This window comes from Arachis duranensis, chromosome 1, assembly GCF_000817695.3.
Source record: "Arachis duranensis cultivar V14167 chromosome 1, aradu.V14167.gnm2.J7QH, whole genome shotgun sequence".
NCBI classification, from domain to species: Eukaryota; Viridiplantae; Streptophyta; class Magnoliopsida; order Fabales; family Fabaceae; genus Arachis; species Arachis duranensis.
Window position 1 is genome coordinate 101,885,309 of NC_029772.3, and position 15,518 is coordinate 101,900,826.

Consider the following 15,518-nt stretch of genomic DNA (forward strand, 5'->3'; position numbering starts at 1 on the left):
CCCCATCTCCCCTTACCCCTTTTTTAATTTACTAGACGTATGTACTATGTGATTGTGTGATTCAGTGATTATACTCATTAGTTTTTCATTATTTTGTATAATTGTATTCATTAGCTATATAGTATTTTTGTTGTCTATGTATCACTTTTTTTTCTTTTAACAAATTATATTTTTATTATCACTTAGTTGTAATAATATTGTTAAAAATATAAAATAAAATTAAAAAATTAAATATTATTTTTAATTATCAAAATATTAATAATATTCATATTTATATTTCATCTAGTAGTTTTATTATTCTACTATAGTATTTAAATATAACCTAAAAAAACAAAAATAACTATTTAAAAATAAAATAAAAAATAATAATATAAATTCATGTAAATAAACTTCAATTGAATACTTTTATTAGTTATAGTCTAATTTATGTATAATTTTATTAGTTTTATAATTATTAATTTTGAATTAATTATTATTATTTTAAATTATCATTTATCATCAACTGTTATAAAATTTAAATTAATTTTGATATGGCACTAAATAAAATTTTAAAATTTTTAATCAATTATTATCTATATTAAAACTGTATACTTTTTATTTTGTATTTTTGTCAAATAATAATATTGAATCATATATAAATTGTCAAATAAATATATTATACAATATCTTTTATAAATTTGCATTCAAATTTAATATTAACTTAAATATTATCTAATCTACTCCTAAACAATATAACATTTTAAATATATACTATATAATATAATTAATTTAGCTCTCCACGCACCCCATCAATTTTAATCTAGTTGAAATTTATTATGTGCACCAATTTATAATGCAATACACTTTTTTATTCAATGATTTTTCTCCAAAGCAAAATAATATATTTTTTAATTCAAAATATATAAAATAATTATGTGCTATTTTATATGTATAATAATGATAATTATTGTATCACAAATATTATAAATTTATAACTAATTATCTCTGAAACCCATTATCTCTGGTTATAATAATTGATATTAAATCCACCAAATTTTGTCAACCCAAAAAGAAAGAAAAAAAAGTCGCATAGCTTAAATTCTTATAATATACATGTACTTTTCACAATTCAGTCTTATTTTTTAAATTAACAACCTTATTTCTTAATCCTTTCCCATATTATGGAAATTAAAATTAACTGTTTTAGTAGTTAATTAGTGTATAAACATTATTGATTTAGCACCAAAGAACAAGAACAGAAAATATGCTGGGGTCCAAATCCAATGAAGGATCAAACCATCGTTCGTTACAAACTTGCAAGTCACAATCAAAACCCCACCAATTTGCACAAAATCATATCCAGCATTTGACAAGTGACTAACGATTCAAGTTTGGATTAAAAGCCCTTAAGTAGTAAAATATCATTCGATATTATCCATCAAATGCTAAACAAAATGACAAATAACCCATGATATCTTTGTGCAAAAAGACAAATACGCCCCTCCAAAAGATTTTCCTTACTGGATACTTTGTTATTATTCCTTTTCATTAATATCTTGTTTAGCCTTTTCTATTTTCAACAATTTCTTAGCTTATAAAAATAATCATATATGATCTTATGGATATTTGGGATACATGATTTTTATCACCTAGATTTCTTATGGTAAGACAAATTCAGAGGGAAAAGGTAACAACTAACATAAGTTGCACAGCCTACGTAGAACTTATATTCCTACTATAAGGAATAAAAATATAATAACGGTAAGGACCACAACTTAAGAAAAAAAAAATCAGAAAAATACTCTGAGGATATGATCAATAGTTGTTAACTTGTTATAAAATATATATTTTTCCTATTTATACACCCAATATATATTATACATTACTTTATCCTTGAATGTTGTTTAATTAACACACACTCTTAGGAGTGAAAATTTAAATTATAAGGGTTGTAAATCAAGCTATATCATCATCATTCATCACTCATTTTTTTTTAAATAATAGAAAAAAGGTCTGATATGCTTAACTAGAATTTGGTATGATTTGAGTCTTGAGAGGTTCCATTTGCTGAGCTGAATCGTTCATAACATAAATAAGTAATGCGATTAAGATACATTAGTATTATTTGACAGAAAAATAATTTATCCTTCTAATATTTTTTTTCCTTAAATACCCTCCTAATTATCAAAATAAAAGAACTTCTTACTTTTTAAGATTTCATGATTATATTGTATTGTTACTATTTAGCTGCATGTTTAGAATATTTTAAGGAATTATAAGACAAATGAGAAGAAGGGAAGCTAAGGGAATAGTTCCAAGTTCCAAGTTCCAACTAATTACAGTGATCACATTTAGTTCATGCAGCCCAAACTGCATATGAAAGTAAATGCAAACCAAAATCAAATTTCAAATCCAATGTATCAACACCATGCTCAACTCTTCCTACCCTTTGGAGTATTAATCAATCAAGAAGTTAGCTTTGAATAAATGTCAATCCCAAAACTGGGCTGAATGTTTACCCTGTTAACCTTTTGTCAACTATAGTCACCTTTCTTATTCTATGGACACAGTCAAGTAGTTGGCACCTAAGCATCATATACGGGTAATCGCATTATAATATTGTCGCGGCAGATTGGGCAGTTCTTGCATTTCGCCGCGCATGTGCTGCAGTTCATGGAAATCAAGCATAAGTCCAAGCTATGAATGCAATGCCATAAAAAGTGTGTTTTCATGAACATCACATATTTGATTTTACCTGCAAAGACTGCGATGCCTGCATGGAAGTAGTACAATGCTAATCTCTCTCTGAAAACAAATTCTGCATAATATTTTCTCCTGAAAAACAATATATGAACAAAGACAAAGAGGTAGGATGCAAGTAAAGTTAATCATTGATCTAAACATAGCAGTGAAGAGCAACAACATTCAGAAATGTAAGTTATAATTAAAGCACACAAGAAACTTATGAAAAATACACAGCATAAGCACATTACAATTAAGGACTAAATTGTTGGAAGTTTACATTTTTAAGCCTTTCATACTCCCGCTCGCGGCATTTTGTAATTTCTGCCTGCTCACCAAGAGCTGTCTGCAGTCTCCAAACCTGACATTAAAAATTTTAAGCACAGTATAAAGATGAGATTTATTGGCTTATAGAGACTTTTGGTGCCTAATATAATTGACAGATGAACATAACTAACCAAAACCTGAGCAGATTATGTGCCAATAACATAAACACTATGCAGAATGTTTCATTCTTACACATTTGATATTCCCATCTTTATGCAAAAGACAGGAATATATTTCATCATAAATAACTTTTATATTAACACAACTGTTATCACCTCCTCAGCAAGATCCTTTTTAGGCATTTTCTTAATGATCTCAGGTACAGGTGGGTTGCCAGAGAACGTATTATAACTGCACATTGGGAAGCACAATGCAAAAAATCACTGTAAACAACTGTTAGGTAAATATAACTCAATAAATTGAAAATAGCTCAACTATTTTAAGCGATCATCAAACTAATTCAAGCAGAGTTAAAGAGAATTCTGACCCTGAAAGGTGTCTTTTCAATTTGCAACATAGTTATTGTACCATCTGGTACCTTAATGTTTCCATTCATCTCAATGTTTCCAAACAAGAATGACTCAGTTGATGACTTCTGGGGCCACAAATTAAAAAAGTTCATCTTTCCATTTTCAAAGTTGAAACTGGTAGTTATCTGAAAGTTTTAACTTTCACAGGGCAGCTGAAATTATAGACAAGTAAACCTCAACCATCATACACTTTTCAACTTGAAAATTGTGCTGGTAATGTTTCATTCCATTGTCATACTTTGTGATATTAGAGAGCAAATGTGAGAAAGCAATCTTTTCTTCAATCCATTTTGTATTTTAAATTGGTATTAACTTAGAATCTCACGTCAAGCTTGTCTTATATCTACCAAAATTTAAACTAGGCAAAAACAAGTTGCCATGTTATATCAAACATATAGAATAAACCAACACATGGAAATACCAACTATGACCATGCATATAATCATAACAATGCCAAAAAAAATCCTATTGCAGGCTTTTGGGACACATACATTCGTATCTTTTAAATATCCAGGAATCAGGCTTGACATTAGAAAGAAAAAATTGCTCCAAGATACATTGCAGGTCACAACTGGGACATCAAAAAATATTTCCCAGTAGTAAAATTTGAGACTACAAAATAATAATAATAATAATACATACATACATACATACCCAGAAGATCCTTCACAGTCCAAATTTTCCTGTTCTTCCTGGCTCCTTTCAGCAATTGAAAACCAACCTAAAAATCTGATACCTTGAATCATCAGATGTAGTTGAAGTACATTAAATGCATATCTTAAAGCTAACATGTTATGTCACAACATGTACTACTGACGTGTTAAATTTAGTTATAAAATGGATAAAAGATCTTGGAATAAAGTTATGCCATGACAGCAACAGAATTTTATTAAAGGTTTCCCCAATAATAACCACAATTATAGAAGAATCTTTACCTAGAACCATGGTGCAAGAGGCCCAAGTAACAATCATGAACTCTTGAAACACCTCTAGAATATATTCTTGGAGCAGCTCCACTATTTAATAGCAGTATAAGTTTCTCCACTAAGGCAGATGCTGCAAACATTACACCAGCACTTTGCAGCTGGAAAAGAAAAGAAAAGAAACTCGGTGCAGGTTTCTTTTCAGCACAAGCAGGTGCCCCCTGGAATGGAAAACAGATCAGATCCCCTAATACAATATCTCAAGGACTGTCCAAGCACATGATTCAGTAACATTACCTACCTCTAAATACCTACAAATTAGAATCTGGAATACTATAACTGGTACTTCCATGATTATGTCTTGCATGTTACACATTCTCTTTAGGCGTCGATTTCCCTCTGAAGAAACCACTAAACCACTGACCAGATTGGACCACTTTGTACATACAAGAAAAGCAAAGCACTCGACGATGCTGCAGAATGATAGATCCATTAAAAACCTTATTTAACACATTTAAGCCAACATTCTAAGAAACACAAAGGGAGGAACAACACAGTAAACTTACGCAAGGTTAACAAATAAATCCCACCAGCTGAGAACGAGTAAATCACCTATATCAGTGAAGATAAACAAAGAGACCATTAGAAAAAGAATAACTTATGAAAATAAAGATCTTATTCTAGTCTCCACTCATCACGACTTCCAAAAGGGCTAAATTACATGACATGGACTCCACAATCTTCCAGTACTGGTCCATATATCATATGTATAAAATCCAGTCCAAAAAGTAGTAGGTATAATGTCATGTATATTTCTGTGAATTAAAATACATTTACAGTGAATTATAATTTGTAGGAATTACTTTGCTAGATAGATAAAACATGAAGAACTAACCATGTTGAAAAACATTGTGCCATCCAAAGTATATGTCATAAAATGGGGGGAAAGCAAATTCTATTTCATTTTTTAACAGCCAAACTGGCTCAACTGCAGTCATATTATCGGCCTTTAATTATATGATACCACAGTATTCATGAAGAAAAGTCTAAAAAACGGATTTTTGTATGCATTTATTCAAAAGCATTTCCCCACTATTAACAAAATCAGAAGCCTTAGTTTGCCAGGGAAAATATTGAGGAAGGACATCAACAAAGCAGTGCCATAACAATATTCCACAATCAGATCAAAATATTTGGCATCATATCAATGATAAATGTAAAAGAATTTGGAAACAGTAAATGAAAAAGCTCATCCATTTAACTTCAGGAGAGAGAATTACCACTCAGTTTTAAGAGTGTGAAAATTGTAGCAGTAATGAAGAAGACCCTAGAGATTGCAACCGAAAAGTGCTGCAAACAGCAAACAAGTATTTTCAGTATAATTACATCGATAACCTCAAGTTTATTATCTTTCATCAGTAAAGAGAGGAAACTGAACATCGTACTGGCAATTACATAACAAGCATCACTAAAAATTTAATTGACCCAAGCAGCAATTTGTAGTTGAGTTAAATGTCTTCTATGAGATATTAGTAAAACAACAAAGAAACCTTTTCCACATGTTGGAGCCAATTAAATGTATCAAAGAAAGCCACTGAGTTCTATCTTTCAACAAAATATTAATATAGTAAAATGTGAACTTGAGAAACAAAAGACATTAAGGTTTTAACGAAATATAATCCTAGCAATGAAAACCTGCAGGCATACAGATATACATTCCACCCTGTCCTCTTTATGAAGTTTTACCATATAGTATAGTTATTGTCTACGATAATTGTCCCTTATACAAAATTCGGTCATTGTATTTTCATCGACAAAGGTGCTCAAGAAGTCTTCAATCCAAACATCAACATTTATTATTCTATTTCTATTTTCTGTTTTAATCAGTTATATATGTAAGGAAAACCAATAGAGACCATGAAAAACAAGTTGACATATAGAACACTGATTACAACAAAAAAACACTGCATTCAACACATATCGTTTCAATGAATTAACAGCAGATATGGATCCTTACAGGAGGAGTTTCCCATATTACCTCAGCATTCATGTTTTCTTCATCCCCTGGCATTAGAGCCCTACATAATCTGCACAGAAAACAAGCACCAGTTGGTATGGCTGATTAATATTGATAAATATGAGCCCACATCACGATTTTATTGAAACATCCAAACTAAGTACCTGAAATTTTCCATGACAATAATGATTTCAAATATTAGTAATGGAAGGAACACAATCTTCATATTGACTACTTGAGCACCACGAACTGTAAAAGAGCAAATGCATTAGTATACTAAGAGAACCCGTAATATTGTCACAACAGGAATTCAAGTTTTTTATTACAAAATTTTCATTTCCAAGAAGGCAGAGTTTTTTAATGTAGGTGTACCACATATGCTCTCAAGATATATACAAAGGAGCAGTTCAAATGCAGTAAGTAATGGCATTGCAACGACAGCATGACCTGTTGCCCACTGTCACAAAATAGAAATTCAGTATTGTATTTGCACATCATAGTTGACAGGAGTAATTTATAAAGGGAAAAAAAAGCGAAGGAGAGCCAGTGACCATATTCTGGAGTTTTACTTATTGTGATTGCCAAAGGGTAATTCAAACTCATGTGTTAGAAGCTCAATGACCCAAAGCACACAAAAAGTACAAAACAGTCTCAAGTTATATTGAATATGAAAATGGCTTACATTTTGATTATGTCGGGCTGACAACCCTGGCAATGAAAACCTCCCTCGAGCCACAATGGCATGAAAGATCCAAAGAGGAAAGAATATTATCCTGTTGATCAAAGTAAAAAAAATTCATAACTACAATTGTCTACGAAGAATCCAATATATGCCACACCTTATCACACATCATTCTTACCATAAAATTTCTACATTGAAACAAATTTTCAGATAGAACCATCAATACCATCACTTTTTCAAGACACCTACTCTTTTCTATCTCTTGGGCTAAAATACATTTGAGTTAAAAGGAAACCAGGGGAAAAGAAGAAGATAGTAATATGTTCTACAATCTACATCATCTCCAACAAAGAAGGGTGTTGAAGATTTTGGAGCTGGAGTACATGGCTTTAAAAAAGATTTAAGGAACAACATACAATGTCTTCATTTGAATCCCATACTAAATCAAATACAATTTCCATTTTGATGTTTAGGGTACAATCATTGTGAAGTGATATGAAGCAACTTGATAATTCCTATCTACCAAGGCTTTCTAATCAATTATGTTTTAAATCAAAAGAGAAGGCCTATTATGTCTGTCACTCTGTGGAAGCTTTAAAATAAGACAACAATATGCAAGCTTAATTCCGACTTCAATAAAAGCAAAGGATATCACACTCATTGATTATTTCGGAGGTACCAATAAGTTTGCAAGTTTACAATAATAAATTGTACACATTTTCACTCCAGGCCATAAGTTTAGCAGACACTGATCTCATCTTTATCTAATTTCCACTTTCCCCCAGTCCATTTACTTAACCAAGAAGACTCTGATGCTTATATGAACAATTTTTTACAGAAGAAAACATAAAGTCATTGCTGGGGAAAAAAAAAAGGTTTGCCACAAAGCCTACCTCAAATTATTATAAGGAAAAGTAAGGGAATCAAAGCGGATTCTACTGTGTCTTATCAGTAGCTCGCTATTGCGACTTTGACCCTTTCCAACAGAAGAAACCCTTTCCATCACAATAGCACAATGATAAAAGAGTTCCAGTTCTTTGGGATTATTTTGCATGCAACTCTAGCCATTGCATCATAAATCATTCGTTCATTGCATGTAAGGACGGCCAGAGCAAATAATTACTAAACTCAACTCCATTTCTCTCACTCATCATGCACAACAAGGGAAAAAAAATAAAAATAAAGATTACTACTTACTAATTAATCCACATTACCACCCAGAAGGATTAACGCATTGTAATTACCAGTAATGCTATAACACAGTACAGTGTTTAAAAACTTACCGTTTAAGTTGTAATTCAGAGATACACGTATTATTAGGGGTAATGTAAACCATCAATTGGAAGATAGATTACTCTAGAATCATCGATTACTAGTAACGTGACGCAACCAAGCAAATTAATCAAACATTAGCGATGATTCAAATAGATTACTTGAATGAACTAAGTTAAAGAAGGGACTAACCACCACGATAAGGAGAGGCGGTGGTGAAGCTTTAGAAGAAGCAAAGAAGTGAAGCAGAGAAGGGAGGCGTGTGCAGCCACAGGCTCTAACAGCCTCCGCCACGTCATCTTAGAATACTGAAATGCGGAATGGCAAAAGGATCCAGGTGATAAGAAGAAGGTTTCAGTTTCAACAAGAGTCAAAGTCAAAGTCAACTGAGAGTCAATGAATCGAGAGGGAAAGGGGGGTTTCTTAGCTTTTACGCCATATGTGTTTTTCGGTGGAAGAGAGAAAGCAAGAGGAAAGCTTCATAGTGTCACACTCAGACTCGAAGAAGGTACTTTCTTACGTGGATACGGTAGTTGGCGACCTTCCTGCTCCCTACACTACGCTGGTCGTTGGAAAATGAAAAGTCAACAGGCGTTGGGATTAGTTTTGATTTTTGAGTGATGAGTATAAAAGGTATTTCGGATGGGTTTTTTTCAATAATAAAATAAAAAAAATTATTATTTTTTTAAATATGATTTTTAGATTTTAATTTTTTAAATACGATTTTTTTTTTGTATTTAAGCAAGTTTGTCGGGCTCCTGGCGAACTCTATAAAAATTGGCAAGTTCGCCTAATTCTCGGTAAACTCCACTCAAGTTTTTTGAAATATGCATTTTTAATTCATATCATTGTCTAGTATATAAAACTTGCTTAAATATAAAAAAAGATTGTATTTGAGAAATTAAAATATAAAAATTAAATATAAATATTTATTATTTAAATTTTTTTTAAAAAAATTAGTTAAACTATTTATTCAAATTGAACTAAAATATTAAAAAAAATTTAAATGTACTAAAATATTGGTATTTCAATAATTTTAATCATTAATTTTAATTAATATATATTATATATATTTTTTATAATTAAAAATAACAGTTAAAATTATTGAAACCTGATACATTTAAAATTTTTTCTAAAACAATTTGTATTATTAATGGATAGAAAGACGTTTTGGTGGTGAAGACTGAAGAGGAACATTCCGTGAGGTTTTAACCGTTGAGATGTAAATTAAAATATTTGAACGGATACAATGATGCTGTGTTTGCTAGTGTGGACAATAAGGTGGATTGGCCCATGTTGGGAGTGTAATGGGCGGAGACATCATTCGGTGAGGTTTTAGTTATTAGCTAATGAGTCTAATGTCACTTTATTTTTTAATGATGGATTGAGTTTATTGTAACATAAAAAAAAAAAAAGTTAACAAAGATGTTAAAATAAAGATAATAATGAAATATTTATCAAATTTTTTTAATGATGTTAAATTAAAAACATTGCAATATTAAGAGTTTTCTATAACCCATCAACATTCTAATTTTTTTATTTTGTAGTGCATCCCGATTTTATTTAAATTTATTGTATACATAGATTTGAATGACTTAGATATTAAAATGACAACTTATATATTTGAACCAAATAAAAGAAGGTTACATATTTTATTATCTATCTATTAAAGCTTTTTGAAAATAGTACAATATTAATGTGTTTCATGTTTGTAGTGATGAGGTATTGACGACAACAAATAAATTTAGCGAAACTCATGACAACTTCAAGTCATTAATTCCCAAAAAATGAGTGCATGGGGATGTAAGTGGATAATTAAGTTACTAACTCTAGCATACTTTTAATTCTGAATAAATTTATTAATTACTGTTGGATTTGGTGGCTATTATGCTAACCGTGTAGGAGAAAGGATTAGGATGTCAAACACACTGGAATTTGTCAACTGTGTTTTCGGTATGCCATGTCTTTTTCAGGCTTATTATAATTTTTATTTATTTTATCTTATTGTATAATTGGGGTCACTTACTTAGTCTCTAACTATTAATTTTAGCAATTCATACTGGAATGTGATATCAAAATTGAAATTTTGTTAAAATATTATCAAAAATAATTCATGAAAAAAGTTGATGAAGGTCTAAAAAGGTTTATGATTTATTGTACTTTTTCTTTGTTTAATGGTTTTTATTTTTACGATTTATATGCGTAATACAAATAACAACTACCAATATTATTTTAATATACGCTCCTATAGACTTACTGTAAAAGTTGTAGGTAAAAGTCAATAACCACTTTGGTCAACTATTTCTTCATCATAACTGCTACTAAGTCTAATAGAAGAGAATCAATTGGCTTTCCTGGCATCAAGCTCCTAAATACATCTCTGCGAGCTGTAAACCCTAAAAATACTATATCCTCCTCCTAACTGTCAAAGATAAATTAACATAAATAAAAATAGCTAAACAAGTCCACAACACTATTAAAAAATAATATTCATATTGAATTTACTTCCTTATCCATCAATAGATTACCATACAAATATGCTGCAATTGCAAGTTCAGTATGGTCAAAACTCATAGAATATGTTGGTCTAAAATACACTTGCACCCACTAAATAAATAATAATAATAATAATAATAATAATAATAATAATAATAATAATAATAATAATAATAAACTACTTATTACTTAGTACTCACAATAGGTAGCTCTAATTCAAGAATATTGATTGAAGTAAGTGAGTTTGTTCTCCTTTTTTTAGCAATGGACAGATCCATATTTGTCTTCTCAGTAGAGCATAGCAACAATGGATTATTCGACACACTACTTTGTTGATTAAGAGTCTTAGAATTGGAACCAAAGACCTTAAACACCTTAGAGGGGGAGCTGACATTATTTTCCAACCATTGAATAACAGATTGGACTATTTAAGTCAATTATTCAACAGAATTAGCTAATGAGTCTAAAGTCACTTTGCCCTTCAATGATGGATTGGGTTCACTGTAACATAAAAAAAAAGTTAATAAGGATGTTAAAATAAAGATAATGAGATATTTATCAAAACTTTAAGAGAGTTCTTTATAACTCTAAATTAAAAACATTACAACATAATTCCTATTTTATTCTTTTAATCGAAGATGCGAATAAATAGACTTATTATAAAAAATTAACAGAAGACCAATGAGAATAAATTTATGAAACAAGAACAATAAAAAAATAATTAGTACATACTTATTCAAAATTTCAGTTGGTTCTTGACAGATCTTCATGTTAAGAATAGAATTTGCCTCAATAGAAGTAGCTTAATTATTTTTATGCATTTTTTCCATTATAATTAGCTTGTAATGTTATGTGTTTGAGAAAAATACATAATAATGATAAAAAGAGAGTTGTTATTATATATCAATTTAAGATAAATCTATATTAAATACAAATTCAATCTAATTGTTGACAATCTAATTAATTCATAATCAACATAAATCACACAAATTATATTATTTATAAGTAAATCATACATTTAGCCAAAAATAATATTATATGTAAGTAAATATTACAAGTTTAAATGCTAATATTACGTAGAGTAATAAATTAAAATAAGTTAGAATAATAATATCTATTTTAAATTATGTCTAAAATAAATAATAAGTTTCCAGTTATATATGATTTAAAATATATATATTATTAAATATTATGTATTTATTATCACATTGAATAATAAATTTAAATAATAATATCTATTATGAAAAATATTATGTATTTATTATCACGTCGAATAATAAATTTGAATAAATATATATACTATGAATTTTTAAATAAAAATAACAAATTTTTGGTAATATATGATCTTTAAAAAAAATTATATTTTAAATAATAATAATATCTACTTTGAATAGTAAATCTTTTTAAATTACAATCATAAAAGATGCACATACTTTGTAATTATATTATATGATATAAATATAAAATAATAAAATCTTTTCAAATGATAATTTTTCGATAATAATGAAGGAATAAATAAAATTTTATTCTATATATAAGGACACTGTTCAATATGTCATTAGCAAATTATATTCACAATATAATTTAAATTGTGTTGCATATATGCTTGTGTGCTTGACATGGGTAAGCGAGAATCATACAGACTACCTCAACATAGCGAGAAAAAAAAGACATAAAAGAGGTTAATATTAATGTTATTGATAACCAACTCTTACATAATCCATACTTCAACCATATGCTTCACATACCCCAATATATTTATTTTTTATACCACGGTTTTTATACTACTGCAGTATATTCTAGCCAATCTCTGACACCCATACATCCATCGTTATACAACATATTTCCACTATCATTTATCGTAGGTCCAACTGTTATAAATTTTTGGCTTCCTACTCTCTTGTATCATTTTTAATCTACTAATTCAAGAGATACAGATAAAATTCTTAAACTACTAAAGTCTCCACAACATCATCAGTCTAACTCAAGTACAAATAAGAAAGCATCAAAGCATACAAGTGTACGTAATAAGAAGGTATTCGCGGCCAAGTGAAGAATTGTCTGGAATCCAAATTTGTCTGAAATATGGTTGGTGTAAATACTGTTTCCATTAAAGACAAATTTTCAAAAAATAAAAAATAACAAAAAAGACCTCACACAAATCTCTAACCGAGGAGCAAAATGCACTCTTAAAAAAGAGTACGCCAAGTGGATATTCTATTAGAATGCATACCCTAAACAACAAAAAGGTCGAGCACAATAAAAAGAGAATTAAATGGCCATCTGTATGTTTGAATAACACAAGAATTCGCATTGATCATCTAAGGTTACTTAACTTAGTAATCTCACCAATTTTTTTATTTTACAGTGCATCCCGATTTTATTTAAGCCCCCTACATACATGGATTTGGATGACTTAGATATTAAAATGGTAACCTACGTGTTTGTACCAAATAAAAGGTTACATATCCTATTATATATCTATTAAAGTTTTTTGAAATTACTAGAATATTAATGTGTTTCATGTTTGTAATGATGAGGTATTGACGACAACAAATAAATTTAGCGGAATTTGGGACAACTTCAAGTCATTAATTTCCAAAGAATGGGTGCATGGGGATGTAAGTGCATAATTAAGTTACTAACTCTAGCATACTTTTAATTCTTGATAAATTTATTAATTACCACATAGGTGTTGGATTTGGTGGCTATTATGCTAACCATGCAGGAGAAAGAATTAGGATGTCAAACACACTGGAATTTGTCAGCTGTGTTTTCGGTATGCCATATCTTTTTCAAGCTTGTTATAGTTTTTATTTATTTTATCTTATTGTATAATTGGTGTAACTGACTTAGTCCTTAACTATTAATTTTAGCAATTTATACTAGAATGTGATACCAAAATTAAAGTTTTGTTGAAATATTATCAAAAATAATTCATGAAAAAAGTTGATGAAGGTCTAAAAAAGGTTTATAATTTATTGTATTTCTTTCATTGTTTAATGGCATTTATTTTTATGATTTATATGCGCAATACAAATAACAAATACCAATATTATTTTAATATATGCTCCTATATACTTACCGCAAAAGTTGTAGGTAAAAACCAACAACCACTTTTTCTAGTCAACTCTGTCTTCATCATATCTGGTACTAAGTCTAGCATAAGAGAATCAATTGACTTTCTTGGCATCAAGCTCTTGAATACATTTCTGTGAGTTGTAAGCCCTAAAAATACTATGTCCTCCTCAGAGCTGCCAAAGATAAATTAACATAAATAAAAATAGCTAAACAAATCCACAACACCGTTAAAAATAATATTCTTATTGAATTTACTTACTTATCCATCAATAGATTACAATACAAGTATGCTACAATTGCAAGTTCAGTATCGTCCAAATTCATCGAAGATGTTGGTCTAAAACACACTTGCACTCACTAAATATATATAAAAAAAACTATTATTGGTGTAATAATAATAAACAACTTATTACTTAATACTCATAATAGGTAGCTCTAATCCAGGAACATTGATTGAAGCAAGTGAATCTGTTCTCCTTTTTTTAGCAATGGACAAATTCGTCTTTGCCTTCTCAGTAGAGCATAACAACAATGGATTATTTGAGGCACTACTTTGTTGGTTAAGAGTCTTAGAATTGGAACCAAAAACCTTAAACACCTTAAAGGGGGAGCTGACATTATTTTTCAACCGGTGAACAACAGATTGGACTATTTGAGTCAATTATTCGTCAAAATTAGCTAATGAGTCTAAAGTTACTTTGTCCTTCAATGATAGATTGGGTTCACTGTAACATAAAAAAAAGTTAACAAGGATGTTAAAATAAAGATAATAATGAGATATTTATCAAAACTTTAAGAGAGTTCTTTATAACTAAATTAAAAACATTGCAACATAATTCCTATTTTATTCTTTTAACCGAAGATGCGAATAAATAGACTTATTATAAAAAAATAACAGAAGACCAATGAGAATAAATTTATGAAACAAGAACAATAAAAAAAATTAGTACGTACTTGTTCAAAATTTTAGTTGGTTTTTGACAGATCTTCATGTTAGGAATAGAACTTGCCTCAACAGAAACAGCTCAATTATTTTTATGCATGTTTACTATTGTAATTAGCTTGTAATATTATGTGTTTGAGAAAAAATACATAATAATAATAATAATAATAATAATAATAATAATAATAATAAGAGAGTTGTTATTATATATCAATTTAAGGTAAATCAATATTAGATACAAATTCAATCTAATAATTGACAATCTAATTAATTCATAACCAATATGAATCGCACAAATTATATTATTTATAAGTAAAGCATATATTCAGCCAAAAACAATATTATATGTAAATAAATATTACAAGTTTAAATACTAATATTACGTAGAATAATACGTTAGAATAAATTAGAATAATAATATCTATTTTAAATCATGTCTAAATGAAAATAATAAATTTCCAATTTTATATTATTTAAAAAAAGATTTATTATTAAATATTATGTATTTATTACCACGTTGAATAAT

The 15,518-nt window shown here is 29.1% G+C and overlaps 1 protein-coding gene across 3 annotated transcripts; it reads right to left on the bottom strand.

The window, feature by feature from the left end:
* Positions 1–2,279: 2,279 nt before the first annotated feature.
* LOC107469331 (uncharacterized) lies at positions 2,280–9,001 on the bottom strand. 3 transcript variants are annotated; one of them, XM_052257324.1, is made up of 14 exons: positions 8,665–9,001; positions 7,201–7,291; positions 6,891–6,975; positions 6,683–6,767; positions 6,519–6,588; positions 5,782–5,851; positions 5,068–5,113; positions 4,803–4,974; positions 4,514–4,722; positions 4,225–4,307; positions 3,324–3,399; positions 3,002–3,082; positions 2,735–2,814; positions 2,280–2,643 (listed from the first exon to the last, which is right to left on the bottom strand). In XM_052257324.1, the coding sequence occupies exons 1-14, from the start codon at positions 8,769–8,771 to the stop codon at positions 2,591–2,593; spliced, it is 1,308 nt and encodes a 435-aa protein (XP_052113284.1). In that variant the 5' UTR covers positions 8,772–9,001; the 3' UTR covers positions 2,280–2,590. The 3 variants fall into 3 exon arrangements, with proteins under 3 accessions (XP_052113284.1, XP_015944201.1, XP_052113288.1); XM_016088715.3 differs by having other exon boundaries at positions 4,233–4,307; positions 8,665–8,997; XM_052257328.1 differs by having other exon boundaries at positions 4,233–4,307; positions 6,540–6,588; positions 8,665–8,995.
* Between the last annotated feature and the right edge of the window lie 6,517 nt (positions 9,002–15,518).